The following is a 20,930-nucleotide window of genomic DNA, read 5'->3' as shown; positions in this document are numbered from 1 at the left end:
TCTTCTTCGGCCAGCAGGGGGAAACATTGCTTTAATGTGCCATTTAATGCCATTGTGTAACATTCCAGAGTGTTGCAAGGCATCAGAACAAAGCTAAACACTATCATTTCCCATGGATCTTTATTATTGTTGTGCCATATGAGCCTGTAAAAGCACTATAATGTCTTGCAGGTATATTACATTGATTTCTATTAATGCAGAGCAGGTGCTTTTAGTTGTTTAAGCTACAGAGGAAAAGTATACGTGTTTGTGTTTTTTTTGTATCTTCTTTGGTATAATTACTTGTTTGTGTATCTGCTTGTTTTTCTCAAACCAGAAATTGACCCCTGCATGCTCCCTCCTCTCTCCTCTGCAGCTCCACTGAAGCATTCTGGTAGGAGGAACAGAATTGGGCTCCTCACTTAACGCCACAGGAATGTGATGCCGAACGAAAGCCTGGTGTGGGGGAGGCTCTCTGCTCCCACAGCGAAAGCGCTCGCTATCTCTATAAACTGCTGATAAAAGTGAGAGTGGTCGGAGGCAGCAACACTGGGCCCCTGTCCTTATACGACACGTCCCACATGGATGGACTGTGGTGGGGTAGGCCTCAAACTAAGTGGGGAAGTCAGACTGCGTGGAGCTGCAGCAGGAAAGGTGAGAAAAATGGCAGGAAGACTGCGCCGCTGTGAGTCATGGGCGTGGACATAATGAAAGGGCTCGGTTTGCTGGGAGCCTTCAGAGTAAATATGAAACAGACTCAGCGAAATACCTCTCCTATGTCACCCCCCCCAAGCTAAAATGAAAGTGAATTATGCTCGTACTCAGGCTTCAGTGTGAGTACGGAGCACACAGAACACATTATTTGCCCGCTCATTCTACTGTTGACACGATGTCTGACCTCTCCCTCCCACACTTTCTACTCATTGACACACTGTGGTCAGATCAGTCAACAAGTGCTTCATGTTCTATTAATCTCCAAAGCATTACTTCATGACTTTTCTGCTGAATAGTAAAGTTTGGAGAAAGCCAGACATGATTCGTTTCTCAGGAAAACTCAGTTTTGACATTCAAATGACGTAAAGACATAAAACTGTCTTTGCGTCATCCTTGTGCAACGTACAGTACAATTCATCGGTTATAGCAAGGTGTGCTTGTGTGCTTGAACACATCTGTTTAGTATTGTTGTTGTCTTCCTAGGTATGACACTGGGCCTATCAATTCGATGTTGCGAAATCTAGTTTGAAGCCTGCATGACGACACCAAATCGTGTGTGCTGCCAGGATGTAACATCAATGCTATAGGGCTCATACACGATGTTTCCTGATAACGTATTTAAAATTCGTTAAGATTGAGACCATTGAGGCTGTTCCTTTTATTGTAGTGACACACGCCCGTGTGAGTGTTAGCGGGAGGCAGGGTCAAGTCATAGGCGATGGTTAGTATTCGGGTGAGACAAGTTGCTCTGTGGCGTTTCTAGACCAGAGAATGATGTGACTAATAGATGACTGATCCTCAGGGCGTCATTTGAAATGCCGGTCACATGTAAACCAATTAAACGTCACAAAATGTGCTGTCGCCAGTTACCAGTTCATTCCAGCCAGGCACACCTACCTGAAACCGCTGGACTGCCGTACAATAAATACTACTTAAGTGAAGGTGATGTGTTCTGGTTTCGTGTCGAAACTGTTTTAAGAGAGGTGTTGGCGTCATGGTAATACCTTTCTATGGAATTGTGCCGCAGGAGTGCCATCAGATCACAGGGTCGACATGGCTCTGGATCAAGCGGGGTGATCTGTGGACCACGCGAGGCGACGGGGTCTGAAGACCCCAAACACATCACCGATTGACGTGTCCAAGTTGCATCGAACGGTGTGCGTTAAAAGCTACTGAGATGTGGATGCACGGAGAGGTGTTTCTAATATGCAGTTTGCCCTCATCGATATAAACGGAGTGGACAGTATATTAGACGAAACCTCAGCGTATATAACAACACGATCCGACCTTGAAGTTGAATCAACACCTCGCTAAAAGAGTTTCTGCAAAACCTGTTCAATGCAGAGCTGTCATATTAGATTGCATTCATTTTAGGGAGGTGTAGCTACTTAATAAACTGGCAACTTATCTAAAGCACATAGAAATCTGGATGGGCTTATTATATTTTGATTCAGCTCTGAAGATGACGTGCATGTGTCCACTGAAAAGTTGTACCACACTGTTGTATGACTGCATCTAATGCCTACAATAATAACCGTACTAATATACTTCACCTATAGACCGACAGGAGTTATTAATCTGTCCAAACAGCCATTACACACACACACACACACACACACACACCAATAGTGAGATGGTTGTGTTGGGCAATGTTGTTAGAGTATCTGCTTTTACAGGACACTGAAATATGGTTTGATCACTCAGAGCGGACGGACGGACACGCCCGGCTCTTGTGACACAACTCACTCTGCTGCATTTTCACAAACAAAGATTGAAAAGCGAAAAGTGCGTATGCAGTATTTATTTTTCTGTGCAACATATGCTGTGTGTTTGTGGTGCGATCGAAACCGCCCTTTCACCTTTGCGCTCATATTGCTGTTAGACGCTGATTGAGTAAACCAATGAAGAATAAGTGATTGCTCACAAAGCAATCACTCTCACGGTGAGTAAGAAATAACACTGGGGCTGCACAATTCCAGTGAAATGTGAGCTTTACTGTCAGACTCCATGCGTTACATTGAACTGATGGCCTTATCATGCAAGATAACGCTCATACTGGATATTCCTCTCCCACACACACACACACACACACACACACACACACACCTTTGACCATGGGGAGTAAAAGTTTCTCGTACCCTAGCAACGCAAACGTTTTTTCCCCTCCCTGTTTTTTTTTCTTTGTTTAACAAACTCACTAAGCTTTACATGCACTCACTCGCCTACAGCCGCTGTGCAGCTCAATGTTTATGAGCGTTGCACTCTTTGGGAATTTCACAGGCACAGGTGAAGTTTTACAGATGACTGTGAAAGTTGGCCCCAAAAGGACTCCAATACTCCAATACTCCAACACTAAAAAATAAAAAAACACTTTAACTGAACATCAGAATCATAATTAAAAAGCAGACTTGTTCACATGCTGCAAAGTCAAGACGGAACGATATTGTGAAGCATTGTTTGTTATCCTAAATAAAAGTGATGATTCATAATAAAAGCATGTTCGTCTGCTTTGGACACATGTTGTTGCCTATTGTGGAGTGATTTCCTCTCACTCCAAGCTACTGGTTGTTTTTTTTCTTCTTCCTACCAAAGACAATAGGCTGCACACAAATATTGCAGCTACGCACTCAGAGGACATGGCGCCCTTCTCTCTCCGCCTGTTATCAGCAGCAGCGAGTGAGCAATCAACCAGAGCGAGAGGAACCGCCTATCGCTGTAAAAGTTCTTCCTCCTCCCCTCCGAAGGGTCAAAGTCTGAACGAAACCAGCGCCACTGCAGACGGAGTCAAGTTGTCGCGATTTTTACTTCAAGAGGAGGATTTCAGAAAGTTTATTTTTTTATTTTTTGTTCAAGCCGATGGCTCCACTGCGGGAATGCAGCCCTTTTATTCTGCTGGCGATCTTCCTAACTGTGAGTAAAGGGTTCATTGTGCCGCTTCACATAGTTGCATGGCCGATACCGTGGCTAGGACAACGGGTCTAACACAGGTGTGGCTTTTCTCTGGTGGCGCTCGAAGCTCACCGGATTCATTAGTGCGCGTGCAGTTTTAAGTGAAAAGAATCGGGTTTGCGGCCAAAGATGCGAAAGGAACAATAAAAGCGCAGTCTCTATGTTTACTGTGTTGTCACGGAACGGCTCTTTATTATTTCCTCTCCAGTAAAAGCAGCTTTATCTCCTTTGATGCTGGGGGGAAAATAAAGTCATAAATAAGTCATACATACGTATCACATGTCGATTTCCCCTGATGAATATTTCACGTCACATTAGGGGAGATGGTAAACTGTAGGATGGTGAACGGGGTTCAGTTATGTTGTGTGAAGTTATGTAGACTTTGCAAAGTAAAAGAGAGGGTGACGGTCTTCACGTTAATTTAAAATGTTTTATAGGTCATAGTTTATTGACATTAAAACAATCCATTTGCTGTGTGCACACATTTACTAAGCTCTTTTTTAAAAATGTGTAAAGATGTTTAAGAGCCAGGAGCAACAATAATGGGCCGTTTGATGTGATGAATGAAGCTATATTACTCATTAATAGTGACGATCACGTTTCTTCCTCCCTGATTGTTTACCTGCAGCTTGTTCCTGTTGGGGCAGAAGGAAAGGGGCCAGTGTTACGGAGACAGAAGAGAGAATGGATCGTAGCTCCCAGACAGCTGTTTGAGAACAACGATTACACCGGCTTGGAGTATATTGCTAAAGTGTGTACTTGTTTTCTTTCTTTCTAAAGAATCCTGTCAATACAGAATATCCTAACTCTTCATTTAAACGTTTTGGCAGCCATGTTGATATTAATTGTAGGTACATCAATTTGTCCATCCTTACAATGATAAGTCACACCTTTGTCACATAAAATGCAACACCTTACTGTTTGTATTACCGAGCATGTGTAAGATCAGCTCCCCAGGCTGAATGAGTCAGGTCAGGCACACAACGAGACAATGAATGCGTCCTTGTCTGATATTTAGACAGATACTCAGCAGTAACCTAGTTTCACATCTCAACTAGAGCTTGTTATACAGTCATTAACCTCATGTAAGCTAGTTTCTGTGGTTGTTGTCGTCAGAGAAAAAAACCCAGTTTGGATGCCATATTATGAAAGTAACTATAAAATACTTCATTACAAGTTAAAGTCCTGCATTCAGAATGTCCTTTAAGTAAAAGCACAGAAGTATCAAAATGATTAGTAGTCAATGAAGAGGGGCTCCTGTCAGTGTAATAGTATAATATTATTTAAAATTGTATTTTAAGTTTAATCTGTAACAATAGATCATATGTTATAAACAGATCATATGTGTTATATGTAACGTTTTATCTTAAAGTAATTTGTGATTATAGCTTTTGAATAAATAGAGTTAGGTGAAATGTAGTGAGGTAGAGGTATATTGTCAAGTACAGTACTTGAGTAAATGTATTTAGTTACTTTCCACCACTGCTTATCATGGTACATGCTTGCATTCACATAAACTGAAGGCCTCATAGAATACAGTTTAAAAAATAAAATTGTTGTATTAAATACGTACAGTAGACCTTTACACTTTTCCTTGTAATTGGAAGATGTTAGATTTCCAGATCAAGTGGATTCATTTTCAGTTTGTGTATTTATTTTTCAGATCCGCTCTGACAAGGCCAACTATACAAAGATATTGTATTATCTGACAGGGTCTGGCGTTGACCAGTCCCCTCAAGGTATATTTCGTATCGACGAAAATACTGGCTTCGTGAAAATCTATTCCATTCTGGACCGAGAGCAGATCCCTTTCTACAACGTAAGGGCACTAACACATTCATTACAGTCAAGCCCTCAAGTTGCACAGGGAGAAGATGGTGACGTTGTTTTGATATCTCTTTTTGTAGTTAAAAGGTATTGCAAAGTTCACCAACGGGACCAAAGCTGAAAAGGATATCGAACTTAACATCAAAGTTTTGGATGTGAATGACTGCCCACCAATCATTAAAGTACAGCAAGTTGGATCTGTCAATGAATCAAGTGCAGCAGGTATTTAAAGACATCTACAACACAATTGTGAAGGCTAAGTTATGTTTTACCTGTACTCAATAAACTGATATATTATTCAATTCCTTCTGGTGGTTCCTAGGTACTGTTGTGATGAGAGTTATAGCGACTGATGATGATGAAGCGGGCACACTAAACTCCAAGATGTACTACCGCATTGTGGAGCAGAGTAACACAGCTGGGATGTTCTTCATCAACTCTCAGACTGGGGAGGTCCACGTTCGACAGAACACCCTCGATAGGGAGGTGAGGCACTTAACTGACCGGAAATTCTTCTCTTGTACAACCAAAAGGTTTCTTATCGTGTAGCACAGTAGCCGGATCAGTATCACACAGTGGTGAGTCCATTTAGAATCATCACACTATGTAAAGATGCTATTTTCCATCAAAAACATAGTTCCCTGTTACCTGTTGAGTCACGGTCAATGTGATGGAGGCATTTTGTGCATTTCCTAGCAATTTGTAACCAAATATGAGGACACAATCATTCGCATATGAGTCAACAGGCTTTGCTGGAAACTTAAAAACCTAGAATGTGTTAATCAGTGCATTGTATATCTTATCTATTCTTTAGAGACAGGATACATATACGTTGACTGTACAAGCCTCAGACTTGAATGGACAAAGTGGAGGAAACACAGGAAGCGGAGAAATTGTGGTCAAAATTCTGGACATAAATGACAATATTCCCACCCTGGAGCAAGAATCGGTGGGTGTGACACAATTACCACAACCAACACTTTCCTTTTTTGAAATTGGCTTTCATAATACTGCTGTTCTAAAGCAACTGAGTGTTTTATTTGCAGTATGAAGGGAGTGTGCAGGAGAACACTGTCAATGTGGAAGTGATGAGGATCAAAGCCATTGACAAGGATCTGATTCACACTGACAACTGGCTGGCTGTGTATGAAATCATCTCGGGGAATGAGGCTGGCTATTTCCACATCACTACTGATTCTAAGACCAACGAAGGAATTATCATGATTCACAAGGTAAAAGAGTGTAGTTCCATTTTGACAGACTGAAATTGTAAACCGTGTGATCCAACGAACAGAGTAAACGTCACTACGAAGGCTAATGTGAACGGCATATCCTGTGCATTATCCTTGAATCTGCAGGCCTTGGACTATGAGGAACAAAAGTTGGTCAACTTGCAAGTGGCTGTTTCCAACAAAGCAGCGTACAGTTTTGCCACCGGGGCAGGGGAGACAACCCAAAAAGCCTACAATGTCAATGTCAATGTGATCAATCAGAAGGAAGGCCCCCGATTCCAACCAAGTGTCAAAGTGGTGACTATCTCTGAGGACCACTCTACCGTCTCCATCAAAAAAGTTATTGCCAACTACGCTGCCATTGACAGTGACACGCTAAAGACAGCCACCAACGTAAGGTACGGCCACATAGCGATAGATGAACAGCAGTTGTATAGATGGCTCTCTTTGCGGCTTTGAATCGATGTATTGTACATCAATAGCTTGTTGTTTTTTTTGTCCTCACATTGATGTATTTTCATATTTATAGGTATGCTAAAATCAAAGATGATGACAACTGGTTGATTATTGATGAAAAGACAGCAGATATCAGGCTGAATAAACTACCTGACAGAGAGTCCAAGTTCTTGATCAATGGAACATATTATGCCAAAATTATCTGCATCAGCAACGGTGAGTTTCTGTAAAGACGATCATTCTGATCCAGTGGACAGATACGCTGGAGGATAAACATTAATCTCTCTTTCGATTGGCTTTCAGAGAGTCCCTCAAAAACTGCCACAGGGACCATAGCCATCCAGGTGGAGGACTTTAATGACCACTGTCCGACACTGACCGCTACTAGTCACACCATGTGCCTCGAGGATAACGTGATCTACGTAACAGCCGTAGATGAAGACGAGTTTCCCAATTCTGCACCATTTGAGTTCACTGTGATTGAGGGGAGCAAAAAGGGGAAATGGACGGTGGAGCATCTTAATGGTAAGATTACAATTACGCCTCTGCGAATTTCCTGCAAATCAGCGTTTAATGGGCTTTCGGGCTAAGTACTCTTCAAGGATTACATTAAAGAGCATTTTTAAGACAAATCCAGTAAGACTTGCAAGCAGATTGTGATCATTTCAGTGCTGTATAGTTTTTTTAATTTGTCATTTCATTGGCGTCAGATGGTACAACTTTGTGTGAATAACACAAACAAGTTATGTTGCTACAGATTCATTATATTTTAAGCTCCAAAATCACCTAGCCAGGGGCAGTTTGCTCACATAATTGCAAAAATAATTGGAAAGCACTTTCTTTTTTACTGAATTCCACATAGGTGCATTAGTTTCAGGGCACTGCTATTGTGCATATTTTATCACTGGCACGGATTACTGAGACGCTAAAATCAAATGGAACCATCTTTAATTTTTTTTTCTGTGCTTTTTCTGCCATGAGAAGTATGTGTTCGTTGTGAAAAAGATCATTCTTGGTTTAATCATTTCTGTTTAGACAAAGTAAGCTTCGCCATATATAGTAAGACACAAACAAACAAACTTCTTTATGAAATGGTGCACCCCTTTTTAAAATGTGGCTCTCATCTTTCTTTAGAGACCACAGTCATTCTGCGAGACCAAGCCAACTTGTGGCCAGGCACGTACAAAGTGGCAGTGGAGGTCAAAGACCAGCAGGGGAAATCGTGTGATGATGTCCAGATGATGGACGTAATTGTGTGTAATTGCGATGCCAGCACTAAAAGCTGTAGGTCTCGCACTACAAAGACTGCAGGTTTTGGAGCTTCAGGTATCCTGCTTCTGCTCCTGGGTCTGCTGCTTCTGCTGTGTGAGTAGAGTAATACCTATTTGATTTCTCCCAGGGTTTGGTTATTTTATAAGAATCAACTTTCTTCTACAAGGTTGCCTAACCAGACATGTTGTAGCGTGCTGGGAGAGATTAAAAGAAAGTACCAATCACCTGCACCTTCTGAAAGAGACAGTTCATGACTCATGCATGGTTTATTACACAATTATTTTTTATGTCTTCTAAATGAGTTTGAGCCCTCTTGTTAATTAAAGTAATTCACTGATTAATGGTTTGACTTTATTTGACATGACCAGTACATTTTTATAAGAATTTCTGTTGACATAGTGTGACACTCTTTTTCAGTGCTGCCCCTGCTGCTGCTGTTCTGCCTGTGTGGAGGTGCAGCAGCTATTGGAGATTTCAAGGCCATTCCATTTGATACAAAACAACAGCTCATCTCATATCACACCGAGGGACAGGGAGAAGACAGGGTACTTTGATTAGTATACAACGTTTGCATATATTTAGTTTTAAAAACATTTGTCAAACAAATTTGCCTAAAATGCTGCTTCTCTGATGGGGATCTGACATTTTTCTCACAGGACGTTCCTCTTCTACATGCGCCAGCGGAAGTTGATCTTGGCACAATAAAGGCCAGGAACATCAACACCTATGAGGGAAATATCTACCAAGGACGACTGACTGAATTAGGAGGCGCAGCAGGTGGAGGCGGTGGCCTAAACACTTCCATCTTGACATCCGAGAACATGGACCTGTACAACCAATATCGTCATTCCAGGGGGCAGGTGGGGATGGACTACGTAGATGCTGGGATGATGACAGGACAAGGACAACGCTTCTCCCAATACAGGGCTGGGGCCTTTGATGGGATGGCTCTATCTGATCAGTTCCTGGGGGAGTATTATTCAAGTGTGAGTACATAAAACACCCAAGTCCAATGGTTTTTAACAAACATTTTGAATTTTTAAGCTTGTTTTTATAACAAAAATACACTCCGGTTCTATTTATTTGCAGAAATCCGACCATGCTGCTCACCAATCTCAGCAGAAGGACGGTTTTCTGGTCTTTGACTATGAAGGTCAGGAGTCCCTGGCAGGTTCTGTAGGTTGCTGCAGCCTTCTTGAGAATGATAATGACCTTGCCTTCCTCAATGATCTTGGGCCTAAATTCAAAACCCTGGCTGAGATCTGTCAGGGGTCAACCTTGGTGAGAGAATCCGTGGATGCACGGGTTTCATTCTCTCCACCCAGACCAGTGTCTCCTGTCTGGCCCTCCATGTCCTCCCACACACATGTCAGTACTCACGCGGAAACCACCAGGGACAGGGACCACATGAATATAAACACCCTCAACACCTCCAATGTAGCGTCTGGATCCTCCACCATTGTGCAGGAGGAGCGAATCACTGAGAGAGCCCAGGGTTCAGCCACTGCTCCCACAGTGCATGTCCAAGACAACATTGTGATTCCCAGTCAGACGCTGCTCATGCAGCAGCCCACTATGTACTATGCTGCCAGTCCCATGTATGTAGTCGAGCCCAATCCCCAAATGGTGCTTGTGGCAGGGGGGACCCAGCAGGCAGTAGGTCAAGTTGGGCTAAGTCAGGGGTTGGTGCAGGTTGGTGGCCTGCAAGGTAGTCAGGGGCTGATGCAGGTTGGTGGCCTGCAAGGTGGTCAGGGTCTGGTGCAGGTTGGTGGCCTGCAAGGTAGTCAGCGTGTGGTGCAGGTTGGTGGCCTGCAAGGTGGTCAGGGTCTGGTGCAGGTTGGTGGCCTGCAAGGTAGTCAGGGTGTGGTCCTTGTAGATAGGCAAGTAGGAATGGGTGGAGTGACGGGGCAGGTAGCACAAGGCCTTTCACAAGGGACCCTCTCCAGGTCCAGGCAGGTGTTGTTGGTGGAGAATGGCTCCTCAGGTGGAGAGCAAGTTGCAAGCTTAGCACAGGGCATTGGTCAGACAGGATATGGGTCTGCAGAGCAGGGTTCAGAGATCAGAGGTCAAGGTTTTCAGCTTCAAACTCCGAGTTTTTCCCTGGCTTCCCACGGTTCTTCAGGTTCAAATGAGGAATTTGCTCTGAAAGCCACACCCAAATTGAAAGGAAGCCAGAGAGTTGTTGTGCAACGTAAGAAGGTCTCAGTCACTGAGAGAAATATTGAATCCAGTACAAGAGCGTAAAGCGGCCCTTTTGTTTAGCATATTCACTAATCTCACACTTGTTTTAATATATACTGAAATCAATTTCAGTATAAAATGTAATACTGTATATTAATACATGTATGTTCAACAGATTGTGATACATTTTGGTAAAACTGGTAGAAGGATAGTTTAGTCTGTTGGACCAAAATTGCAATTCTGCATATCCTCATCTTGTAATATCCCACCTGCTTAAAGTAGTTAACACGTGGTATTGACTATGTGACCATTGTGGCCGTACAAAGCATTGGATTTCCATACTAATGCTGTTTAGTAAAATGATTCTGACATTTGTTGATACCAAAAACTGCATGCATTTCTTGTATGCTACCTGCTAATACGAACATTAGTTGAAAGTGCACACTACGCAGTATTAGTGTCAAGAACAGAATTGAGACAAAGCAACTGATTTTAAGAGGCATTACATGATTTCTCCTGTTAAACCGATGCCGACTGAAAACCTTGGCAAGTGGGAGTTCCCTCTTTCTCTTGTCCCAAGAATGACCAGTTCTACACCAAATGACAGCCCTAAAAGCACTGTATTTATTTCCGGTACAAAACTCGAGTGGCTTCAGGGCGGGAACAGCGAAAGTAAACATGACTAGAACTTGAGTAAACAAAAACTTAAAACCTCTGACCTTATCTCCCAACCAATGGGAAATGGAAAAAGCAAACAAAAAGTTTACCCACCCCTACATCTCCGATTGTACTCCCAAGTTCCCACAAGGGAGTGAAAAATAACATATCCCAGCACCTGGCAAATAGTCATGGCATTGGTACGGACTTAAATCTTACTTTTTGCTCTTCTAGATTAGAGCAACACATAGCATGACGCTCATAGAATCCTAATATTTAGTCACTTGACAAAAGTTCTGTTAAAATGACTCTAATTATACCGTAAGTCATCTTGACACATTCAATTATTTTGAAAATGTCTATAGCAGAGGTAGCTACAATAATGTTGCCTTTATCCATATAGGCTTTGAACACTAGATTCGGTGCTCTGACTACTATATTTTCATAGTGCGGTGTGATTCTAAAGATGGCTTTGGTTGTGTTTTATAGTACTCCGTGCCATAAGCCGGAAGCTACCTTAGTTATACTGAAACTAATCAGGAGATGTTAAATAGGTGGCTACTGCTTGGAACATATGTAAATGCTGTTTTTACCGTAGATCTGATGAATAACCAAAGCCAAAGTGTTTGAATGATATAGTGTACCAAGACGGGAGATGATAGTTTTGATCAAAAGATAACATAGTCACCACAGACTGTTAACTGAAGAACATTTTTATTGTTGTACTCTTATTCTTTTTACTATTTCTACTGAATATGTGTGTGTTTCTAAATTGTGATTTTCTAATACGACAAGTGTTAACTCCAAAAGTTCTAAGTGCCAATTCTGTAAAAACAAAATAAGAGATGTACATTATAGCTGAAGACCCTATTTTTACAAATATATATTGTGCCGTAATTATCAGCTAGGCTTTTATTATGTTGTTTTTATTGTGTGTTTCTCCATCTCTCGCCGTGTGCGTTTGAGTGCGTGTGTGAAGGTAACATAAATTGGGTATGGGGATAGGCAGAGTAATCAAGGACGAGCTTGCCAAGCACTGAAAACATTTAGCAGAATGACTCTGATATTGCTCTACTTGCTATTGATGTGTTTGTGTTTCCATCTGTAGTTTCTAATATGCTGTATGAATATTACAAACTGTATATTGCTTTAGAACAGGGCTGCACTAAAGCAGTATTGGATATGAAAATGAGGTTAATTCGTTTTTCAAAGTTCTGCACCTCCTGTCATAATAAAATCAAATGGAAAAGAGCTTTTGTAGTGATGCTTTTTGTGTGGTTACAAGTATTGTAACGAGTGCATGGAAAGCCATACATGTTTGGATGACACTCCACGTAGTGTCTTAGTTTAAAGAGACAATTTTAACTGATGCAATGTTTTGGTCATCTAGCTTTCAGCAGAAAAGGGCATCGTTCGAATACACTATGTATTTGTTTTGCACTGCAAATGAGGTGTAAACAAATATATCATTACCCTGTGTTGTACTTTTTCTAAAAGACTTTTTTATGTTTGGTGTTTCACCCATTCACTGTCAAATGTTCTGCAACTACAGCACATTCTGTAAAGGCCGCGATAACATGTTAAGAGTACTCCTGTTAATAATCTTTGATGTGAAAAATCATTTGAGTGTAAATTGAAAGTTAGTTTTGGTGCTAACTCTCAAATGCCCATATGGAAACCATGCTAAAGTGCTGACTGTGGAGTTTGACAGGTGAAAAACTTTCCTGAACTTTAAGCCGATAGCACATTTCTTTGTCAGTTGAGACACGCTTCATTCAGTGAGGTTCAGACATGCTTCACGTAAACAAGGAAGATAATGTAGAAAATCAGGTTACCCTCATGGAGTCGTGTACAGATCATTTACCTTAAATGATCCAAAGAGTGATTTGAAATGAGGTGTGGCTGCTCAAAAGCTTAGTGTTCATCATTCTAACCAGAGCTGAGAAGCAGCTCATCTTTTGAAATTATTGTTTTTGCACTCGAGGATCAAGTCAATACCCCAGGCTTCTGAGTGTTGCAATGAAATCTGAAGGAAGATGCACAAAAGTCAAAGAACATGTTCCACCACCATCTTAGATCAGGTCAAACCATCAGTCATGCTGTCAACGTAAAAATGTAAAAAAAGAGGTAGTTTGTAATTGTACTCTCACTAAAGTAGGAATCCTTGTGGGTAAACACAGAGTGTTCTTGTCATTCCTCTGGGATAATTTGTTTAAATGATTTACTTCTAACTCACCGCAAAAGACTTATCGAAAAGCCTGCATTTTTCCATCTGGCTCAGGGATAGAAATTGCTGCTCTGGGTTGAGCGTTTTATTCTTGGTTTTGCTCTCATGGCCATTCATCATGTCAAAGCAGATGTTTCTCAACAGCTTTCAAACTGAAAATTCTGGCTTTGACAGTCAGTACTAGGGTGTGGCCAGAACTGTAACATATTTCAAACTTAAAACCCTAAGGGACTACGTTAACAGCCCGAGTCTCATATCGGCAAGTTTCCTCATGCTGCCGTCATGGTGTGCTTCACATTGTTAGATTGGCAGTGATTAATGCATGTTTTGACATTCTGCTATTGCTTATCTGCCTGTTTGTTCTGTCAAGATTTAATTAATTACTGTCACTGGGCTCCTCCTGGTTGCTCGTACGTGTCACAATCCGTCAGCCTATCTGCATAAAAAGGCTATAGATCAAAATTTCACAGTGACTTCCGCACTTTTACAAAATTCAAACCAAACAGACTCCTTTAAGTCAAGTTATAAGTATTGTGGTTACTTGACTCTATATATTGCAAAATGTATCTGATCAGATGTTGCTATTTGTCATCTTAAGGGTACTGCATTAGTCAAAAGTATGTTTGGCTATAAAAGAGCTAAATGTTTGTTCTTTTTTCACAAGTCAGTACACTACAGGATAAGGTTGGGAACTGTCAACAGAGCCCATGAAAAGACAAAAAACTACGATGCAGTTGACTGGACTTTCTGACTTCCCTACCTTGTCTTTGAAATACAAAGACAAAATATCTTCCTAAAACAGCTGTGCTATTCAGTACATACTGCACTAGCACTGTGTATGACTCAAAATAAACTACAAAGCCCGTGTTTATTGTAAATAAGGAACAATGCACCCAGTGCAGCTGTGCAATGCAGGTCTATGTCACAAAGAAATAAGCTATGTCAGGCTTTAGCTACACATACAGTCCTTGCTATCAAGGTACAGGTAAGTAGTTTTGTGTTGCTTGTGGGTGTTCGTGGGGTATCATCACACCTTAACATAAGGATTTCTCATTCATGCCATATAGAATTGTGTAAATATATAACACCTCACAACCAAAGGACCTATATTATTATTATATTATTAACCTTGACACCTGTGTAACTACCAAATAAAAACATGACGAAGTATTGACAGGACTTTTATTGGAGACTTGAGACAGTGAATGCATCTTGAAGAACATTTTATTTATTTTTGACACTGGCAAAGCATGACTTGGAAAACCAATTACTATTCTTGCATATTTTTAGGTTGTAGCACCTATGATCATGGTCTTTGTCAGTATGAGCTATATCTATATGCAAAATAAGCTTAGCTAAACAGCTATGTTTAGAACAATAAATATTTGTGAAGTGTCGAGTCAGTGTTTTACAATCAGTGGCGAACATCGTGACGGACCTCTTCCTCATCCTCTATTTCATCTTCTTCATATTCGCCCATCTCATCAACAGTGGCATCCTGGTACTGCTGATACTCAGACACCAGGTCATTCATGTTGCTCTCAGCCTCAGTGAACTCCATCTCATCCATTCCCTCGCCCGTGTACCAGTGGAGGAAGGCCTTTCGGCGGAACATGGCCGTGAACTGCTCAGAGATCCTTCTAAACAGCTCCTGGATGGCCGTGCTGTTGCCAATGAAGGTGGCGGACATTTTGAGGCCACGGGGAGGGATGTCGCAAACGGCGGTCTTGACATTGTTGGGAATCCATTCAACAAAGTAGCTGCTGTTCTTGTTCTGTACATTCAACATCTGCTCATCCACTTCCTTCATTGACATACGGCCGCGGAAGATGGCTGCCACGGTGAGGTAGCGTCCGTGGCGAGGGTCACAGGCCGCCATCATGTTCTTGGCATCGAACATTTGCTGTGTGAGCTCTGGCACGGAGAGGGCGCGATACTGCTGACTGCCCCTGCTGGTGAGGGGCGCAAAGCCCGGCATGAAGAAATGCAAGCGGGGGAAGGGCACCATGTTGACAGCCAGCTTACGGAGGTCAGCGTTGAGTTGGCCAGGGAAGCGGAGACAGGTGGTCACCCCACTCATGGTGGCTGACACCAGGTGGTTGAGGTCTCCGTAGGTAGGTGTGGTCAACTTCAGGGTGCGGAAGCAAATATCGTACAGGGCCTCATTGTCAATGCTGAAGGTCTCATCTGTGTTCTCCACTAGCTGGTGGACAGAGAGAGTGGCGTTGTAAGGCTCCACCACAGTGTCAGACACCTTCGGGGAAGGCATGACACTGAAGGTGTTCATGATGCGGTCAGGGTACTCCTCGCGGATCTTGCTGATGAGCAGTGTACCCATTCCTGAACCTGTGCCTCCCCCCAGTGAGTGGGTGAGCTGAAAGCCCTGGAGGCAGTCGCAGTTCTCAGACTCTTTCCTCACCACGTCCATTACCGAGTCCACCAGCTCAGCTCCCTCGGTGTAGTGGCCCTTGGCCCAGTTATTTCCTGCTCCACTTTGACCTGTATGATGCATATAATGTTGAAAGCCAAATAATGTTGGACAAATAATGGTGCCACTTTCTGCATACAAAGCATGCAAAGGCATACTTTACGGGTGTATTGTAACAAATGTCTTCATTGATGGGTTGCCGTAATATTTCGCATAGACATTCATAGTCCCAAGAGGATGATCCTAATCAATTTGGTGATCCCATAACTTTACCTCTAATGCCACCATTAGATTGACAATTGTGGTTTTGAGTGAAATGTCTCATAGATTGCCATGAATATTGTTTTGGACATTCATGTTAGAAGATTAATTCTAATCAGCCCCAGCTGTACTTTGTATTAAGTGCTAATTATTATAGTAAATTGTACATGGTGAAAACGCTGAATTAAATGGTGAATATGGTAAACATCTACTAAACATCAACATTGTTATTGTTAGCATGTTGCAATGCTGACGTTAGCATTTAGCTCAAAGCACTACTGTTCCTAGGTACAGCCTGACAGAGCCGCTATTATGGCTGGTTAACAAACTGGCAACCCTAATGTTTTTCTTCGAGCGGTAACTTCATATTTAAATGTGATTTTTATGCTATAAACTAATTGATATTCAATTCAATAGAATTTATTTTGTATAGCCCAAAATCACAAATTTGCCTCAGAGGGCTTTACAATCTGTACACATGCGACATCCTCTGTCACATGAACATACTTTGGCGATACACCTCAATGCTGATGTTAACTTTGACATTTCTTACTCAGTTCATGGTTGACAATGGCTTGAAATGCTACGTTTTGAAATCAGCCCTAATCTTGCACAGCACAAGCCTGTTCTCTCCTTTCTGTGGATTGGAAATTAAACTGTTAGCACATTACAACATCTGGTGAAACAGTGTTAATGGCAATCACTCTGGTGATAGCAATGTGCTTTCCTAAACTGTGACAATGGTAGATGAAGCATTAATTTGTTTAATTCTTCCCGTTTAGCGGGTTGCTAGTTCGCTAGCAAACATTAGCTTGCTAGTTCCACCATATTTTCATGCTAATGTTACACTGGTAACAGAAAATGAGCGAAACAGCGGGCTGGTGGCTGCCCGCTGTTAGGTGACTAGAGCCGGGAGGAGAGCAGACCGCCACTCGAGCGGCTACAGCCATGAGGGTCTCTCTTTAACTGGCACCCAACCTCCTCCAGGCCAGTTTCATGGGCGTAGTTTCATCTCTCAGCCGCTTGACCATTTTTTCAACACATTCTCACTCCTAACACGTCAAATACCAATGCTTGTCAGTGGCCCTAAGCTTCATACTATGACCCTCTAGGTAGCCCTCTAGCATTTCAGACGTGTCAGGGACAGTGTGTAGGCCTATGTTTCTACTCCTTACATACATACTACGTCTTTTCAAAATAAACTTCTGTGTTCACAGAAAGTTAAGGTTCAGGCAACAAAACCACTTAGTCAGGTTAAGAAAAAGAGTCTGGTCGACATTAACTTGACTGACTAGAGACTCATTAGTTTTGCACGGGACACAAACAGCAGCTTCCTGGACAAAAGTCCTGTGTTTGTTTGACCCATCCACCTTATTTAAAAGAAATATGCATTGGGTGGGCTGTGGCTCAGACCTCGGTGTGAAGTTACACTTTAATGAATTATTATGATCTGTAACGCATTAATAAATCATATATTAACCTTTAATGAAGTCATTTGTTACAACATATTCATGACAACCTTTGTAAAGTTCTCACTGAAATACCTTAAGTTATTTATTATAAATGAGAAATTCTGAAAAATTAAGCATGTGTAATTTTTAGTAAAAGTACATTCGTTCTATAGCTCTTTAATAATCGAGACATGTAAATGAAATCCCTGGTAAACGATAATTTAATGGAGAGTCATGATGTAGAGTTTATTGGCCCCTGAATCCTCATTTGTGAGCAGCACTGCAGCATCACCTCCTTGTCGATTTATTTTTCGCTGAGTCACCACGAGAGCTGTCTCAGACTGACTCAGCTGCACATGGACAATGCCTCACACTACTGGCACATCGCTGAGAGGCTGCAGAGGCTTCATGCTGGAAATACGCAGTGCTGCCAAGCCCTCAGTTGAAACTAAGCACAGCTCCATAGGATATGACAGCGGCTGCTGACACACAACTTACACTCTATGTGCAGTTGCTTCAGGGTGAGTGGTGACATTGTGATGTATTGTCCACTCACCAAAGACAAAGTTGTCAGGCCTGAACAGTTGTCCGAATGGGCCCGAGCGTACCGAATCCATGGTTCCTGGCTCCAGGTCGACCAGAACGGCACGAGGGACATATTTGCTGCCTTTGGACCAAAACAAGAGCAGAAGATAGAGGGACAGAGAGAGGTAATGGATGGAAGGGTGGAGTAAGATATCGCCAGTCTCAGTGTACATGGTGTCAGAACATCTGTAGTCAACCACGGAAGAAATTATTTTCACATTTTTGGATACTGGGGTTTAAATACAGCAGTGCTGTTTGCTAATGTAATCTTTCAGGTAAACAGTATTTTGTTTAAAGGACACTACAGCCTGTCCATCAAGCTGAATATTAAAGACAGAAAGGTGCCTTCTATTGTTTTTTTCATGCACCTTACTTTGTTCCTCTTTCTTCGTCTGTAACCCTTCTTGCAAGCAAACTGCTGCAGTATGCTGCACAGCTTATTCTAGACCAGTGGGGCTTTATATATTGCAAGCTCTGCAGAGTGCATTTAAACAAAGCATTCGACACATAACTTTTTTCTCTCTTACATTGCCCGGTTAAGTCTTAATGTTGCTTGCCTCTGTACATCTGCCATTCTATTCTCTTAACTTCTAAGGATAGATTGATTTACGAGATGCTCAGTCGATACACATTCAGTAGTGACCCAGTCGGTGACACTGATGCAACACGGAAACAAAGGATCAATAATGCTCGCTGCTAGGAAATAGATTAGTGGTGGACATTAATAGTGTATGCTGTTTAGGCCTATATGCGCCTTTCATTTAGGCAAAGCGGATGAGCGACTTCAATTATGTGTACACATGGATTGTGATCTGCACTGCGTGTCCTTCTCTGACATGCATCAGTTCAAAGCAGGGGCGTCGTTAGGCCTATTTTCTTCAGCCCCCCCCAAATAATTTGGCATTATTAAAAAATTGCCGCTACATAGCGTACAAACATGCCACTCCCCTTGGGGCTAAGCCCCCCCTTTCTTTGAATCCTAGAAACGCCCCTGGTACTAAGACCATATCGCTGGACACACAGCTGGATGATTTCTTTGTTAAATGCACGGCAGCTGTGAGGAACGACACGCAATGCATTTGGAACGACCTTCAATATAAAATTTAACAATCAGATACTGAGATGAGACCGAGGCACAATGGGCTCGGGGTCAGCTATACAGAGACTGCAGATACCTGTGCTCCCTATAGAGAGAGAGAGAGAGAGAGAGAGAGAGAGAGAGAGAGAGAGAGAGATTTTAGCAGATTCACTGTCCTAATTTTCCCTGCACTCAGTGGGACCTACTTTCCCCTTGCAGCTAAATTAGTGACATGTGCAAACTGTGGCATTCAAATGAGGTCTGTGTAGCATAAGGTCATGCAAGAACAATTAGCAATGTAAACAAAGCTTAATGTGGTGGTAAATTATTCAGATGCAGACATTTGGTTACTTTAAAACAAACCTTAACACTTTTTTTTTTTTTTTTTTACCTGAAGCCTCGTTGTAGTAGACATTTATCCTCTCCAGCTGCAGGTCACTGTCACCTTGGTAACTACCGGTGGGATCGATGCCATGCTCATCACTTATCACCTCCCAGAACTAAAACGGGACAAACGTGATCATATGAGGAGGTGCAATTGTGGGACTCAATATGCGACATAACATGGTGTGAAAACGAGTTAGGTGCGCACATCAGGCCTTTCACTAAATGCGCGACATTTTGTTTGGCGACAAAATGACACACGCAGCAGCAGGGGGCCACATCACTGCACAGCCCAGCTGAACCGCACCCTGCACATATATAAACAATAAAGAATCCATCTCAAACTTAACAATATATATATATATATATATATATATATATATATATATATATATATATTGAATATGAATATGAGTATATATATTGAATATGAATTGTAACATTCATACCTTCGCTCCAATCTGATTTCCACACTGTCCAGCCTGGAGATGAACAATTTCCCTCATGGTGTGCTGCGGATGCGGGCAGAGTGCGTTCTGTCTCGACTTCACCGGCGTCCAGTCTTTGGTCTCTTGCCGCTGCGTTTTCTCAAAATCTGCACTGCCTCATTTCCAGGGCGAGTGTTGAGCCGGACGAGCTGCTGGTCAGATGACGCGACACACTGCGCAGCATCTCAATACCCCGGTCAGCCAATAGGAGCGCCCCAGTTTGATGCAGTAGGGGATTATGCTGCATCATCTCCTCTGACATCACCCGTTCCCATACAGGGAAAATGTTGCCATGCTTTGCTGGTCTGAGGTGGGTTTCTCTGTCAGGAAATGTCAACCTTCATGATACTGAAGGCTGCAGTTCTACATGTGCAGATGTAGTTAATAATTAAGAATACAAGGTTCAGGAGCAGCTGTGTGCTACCTGTATTTAAAAAAGGCTGTCGTTTATTTTTGATATTCTGACCCCGACCATAAAACTGGGAAAAACATGACAAACGTATAGTTTCACGTTGTGGTTTGAATAATGCAGATGCTCCTATGAGTTGAGAAAATGCTACAGCCAGGGCTGGATTAACTCGCTAGGGGACCCTGGAGGCAAAGATGAGCTGTGGGCGTCAGAGTCGCAGAAACCAAACTATTTTGAACGCTGCTAGATTTTATATATGTCAGTTGTGATAACGTATACGTTAGCAAATTATCAACCAAAATATCATATAGTGCCAGCATGGGGTCATAAAGGGGGGGGGGGGGGGGGGGGT

The 20,930-nt window shown here is 42.3% G+C and overlaps 2 protein-coding genes across 5 annotated transcripts; one reads left to right on the top strand and one right to left on the bottom strand.

Annotated features, from left to right (window-relative positions):
* Positions 1-22: 22 nt before the first annotated feature.
* Positions 23-20,323, bottom strand: LOC116387860 (tubulin beta-2A chain). Of its 3 annotated transcripts, none has more exons than XM_031855293.1 (5): positions 20,131-20,323; positions 19,689-19,797; positions 18,191-18,301; positions 14,944-15,993; positions 23-14,749 (listed from the first exon to the last, which is right to left on the bottom strand). In XM_031855293.1, exons 1-5 carry the CDS (start codon positions 20,185-20,187, stop codon positions 14,610-14,612), a joined length of 1,467 nt encoding a protein of 488 aa, XP_031711153.1. In that variant the 5' UTR covers positions 20,188-20,323; the 3' UTR covers positions 23-14,609. The 3 variants fall into 3 exon arrangements, with proteins under 3 accessions (XP_031711153.1, XP_031711151.1, XP_031711152.1); XM_031855291.1 differs by adding an exon at positions 19,395-19,403 and having other exon boundaries at positions 14,660-15,993; positions 20,131-20,321; XM_031855292.1 differs by having other exon boundaries at positions 14,660-15,993; positions 20,131-20,321.
* Positions 3,344-12,519, top strand: LOC116387840 (desmoglein-2-like). Of its 2 annotated transcripts, XM_031855264.1 has the most exons (15): positions 3,344-3,603; positions 4,271-4,393; positions 5,306-5,461; positions 5,550-5,691; positions 5,792-5,955; positions 6,284-6,418; positions 6,516-6,701; positions 6,828-7,099; positions 7,231-7,373; positions 7,461-7,682; positions 8,292-8,522; positions 8,847-8,974; positions 9,086-9,415; positions 9,519-10,209; positions 10,282-12,519. In XM_031855264.1, exons 1-15 carry the CDS (start codon positions 3,550-3,552, stop codon positions 10,671-10,673), a joined length of 3,369 nt encoding a protein of 1,122 aa, XP_031711124.1. In that variant the 5' UTR covers positions 3,344-3,549; the 3' UTR covers positions 10,674-12,519. The 2 variants fall into 2 exon arrangements, with proteins under 2 accessions (XP_031711124.1, XP_031711123.1); XM_031855263.1 differs by having other exon boundaries at positions 9,519-12,519.
* Positions 20,324-20,930: the final 607 nt, after the last annotated feature.

This window comes from Anarrhichthys ocellatus, unplaced genomic scaffold, assembly GCF_004355925.1.
Source record: "Anarrhichthys ocellatus isolate YVR2014 unplaced genomic scaffold, GSC_Weel_1.0 scaffold15, whole genome shotgun sequence".
Lineage (NCBI taxonomy): Eukaryota > Metazoa > Chordata > Actinopteri > Perciformes > Anarhichadidae > Anarrhichthys > Anarrhichthys ocellatus.
The sequence above is the reverse complement of the archived record's forward strand: the minus strand, read 5'-3'. Positions and strand labels throughout refer to the sequence as shown.

Coding starts and splice junctions, on each gene's coding strand:
- LOC116387860 (XM_031855293.1), bottom strand. CDS start 20,187: ATGAGGGAAATTGTTCATCTCCAGGCTGGACAGTGTGGAAATCAGATT. Junction 19,798..20,130: donor GAAATCAGATTGGAGCGAAG/GTATGAATGTTA, acceptor GTCCCGTTTTAG/TTCTGGGAGGTGATAAGTGA. Junction 15,994..18,190: donor GCCTGACAACTTTGTCTTTG/GTGAGTGGACAA, acceptor TGCATCATACAG/GTCAAAGTGGAGCAGGAAAT.
- LOC116387840 (XM_031855263.1), top strand. CDS start 3,550: ATGGCTCCACTGCGGGAATGCAGCCCTTTTATTCTGCTGGCGATCTTC. Junction 6,419..6,515: donor CCACCCTGGAGCAAGAATCG/GTGGGTGTGACA, acceptor TTTTATTTGCAG/TATGAAGGGAGTGTGCAGGA. Junction 8,523..8,846: donor GGGTCTGCTGCTTCTGCTGT/GTGAGTAGAGTA, acceptor ACTCTTTTTCAG/TGCTGCCCCTGCTGCTGCTG.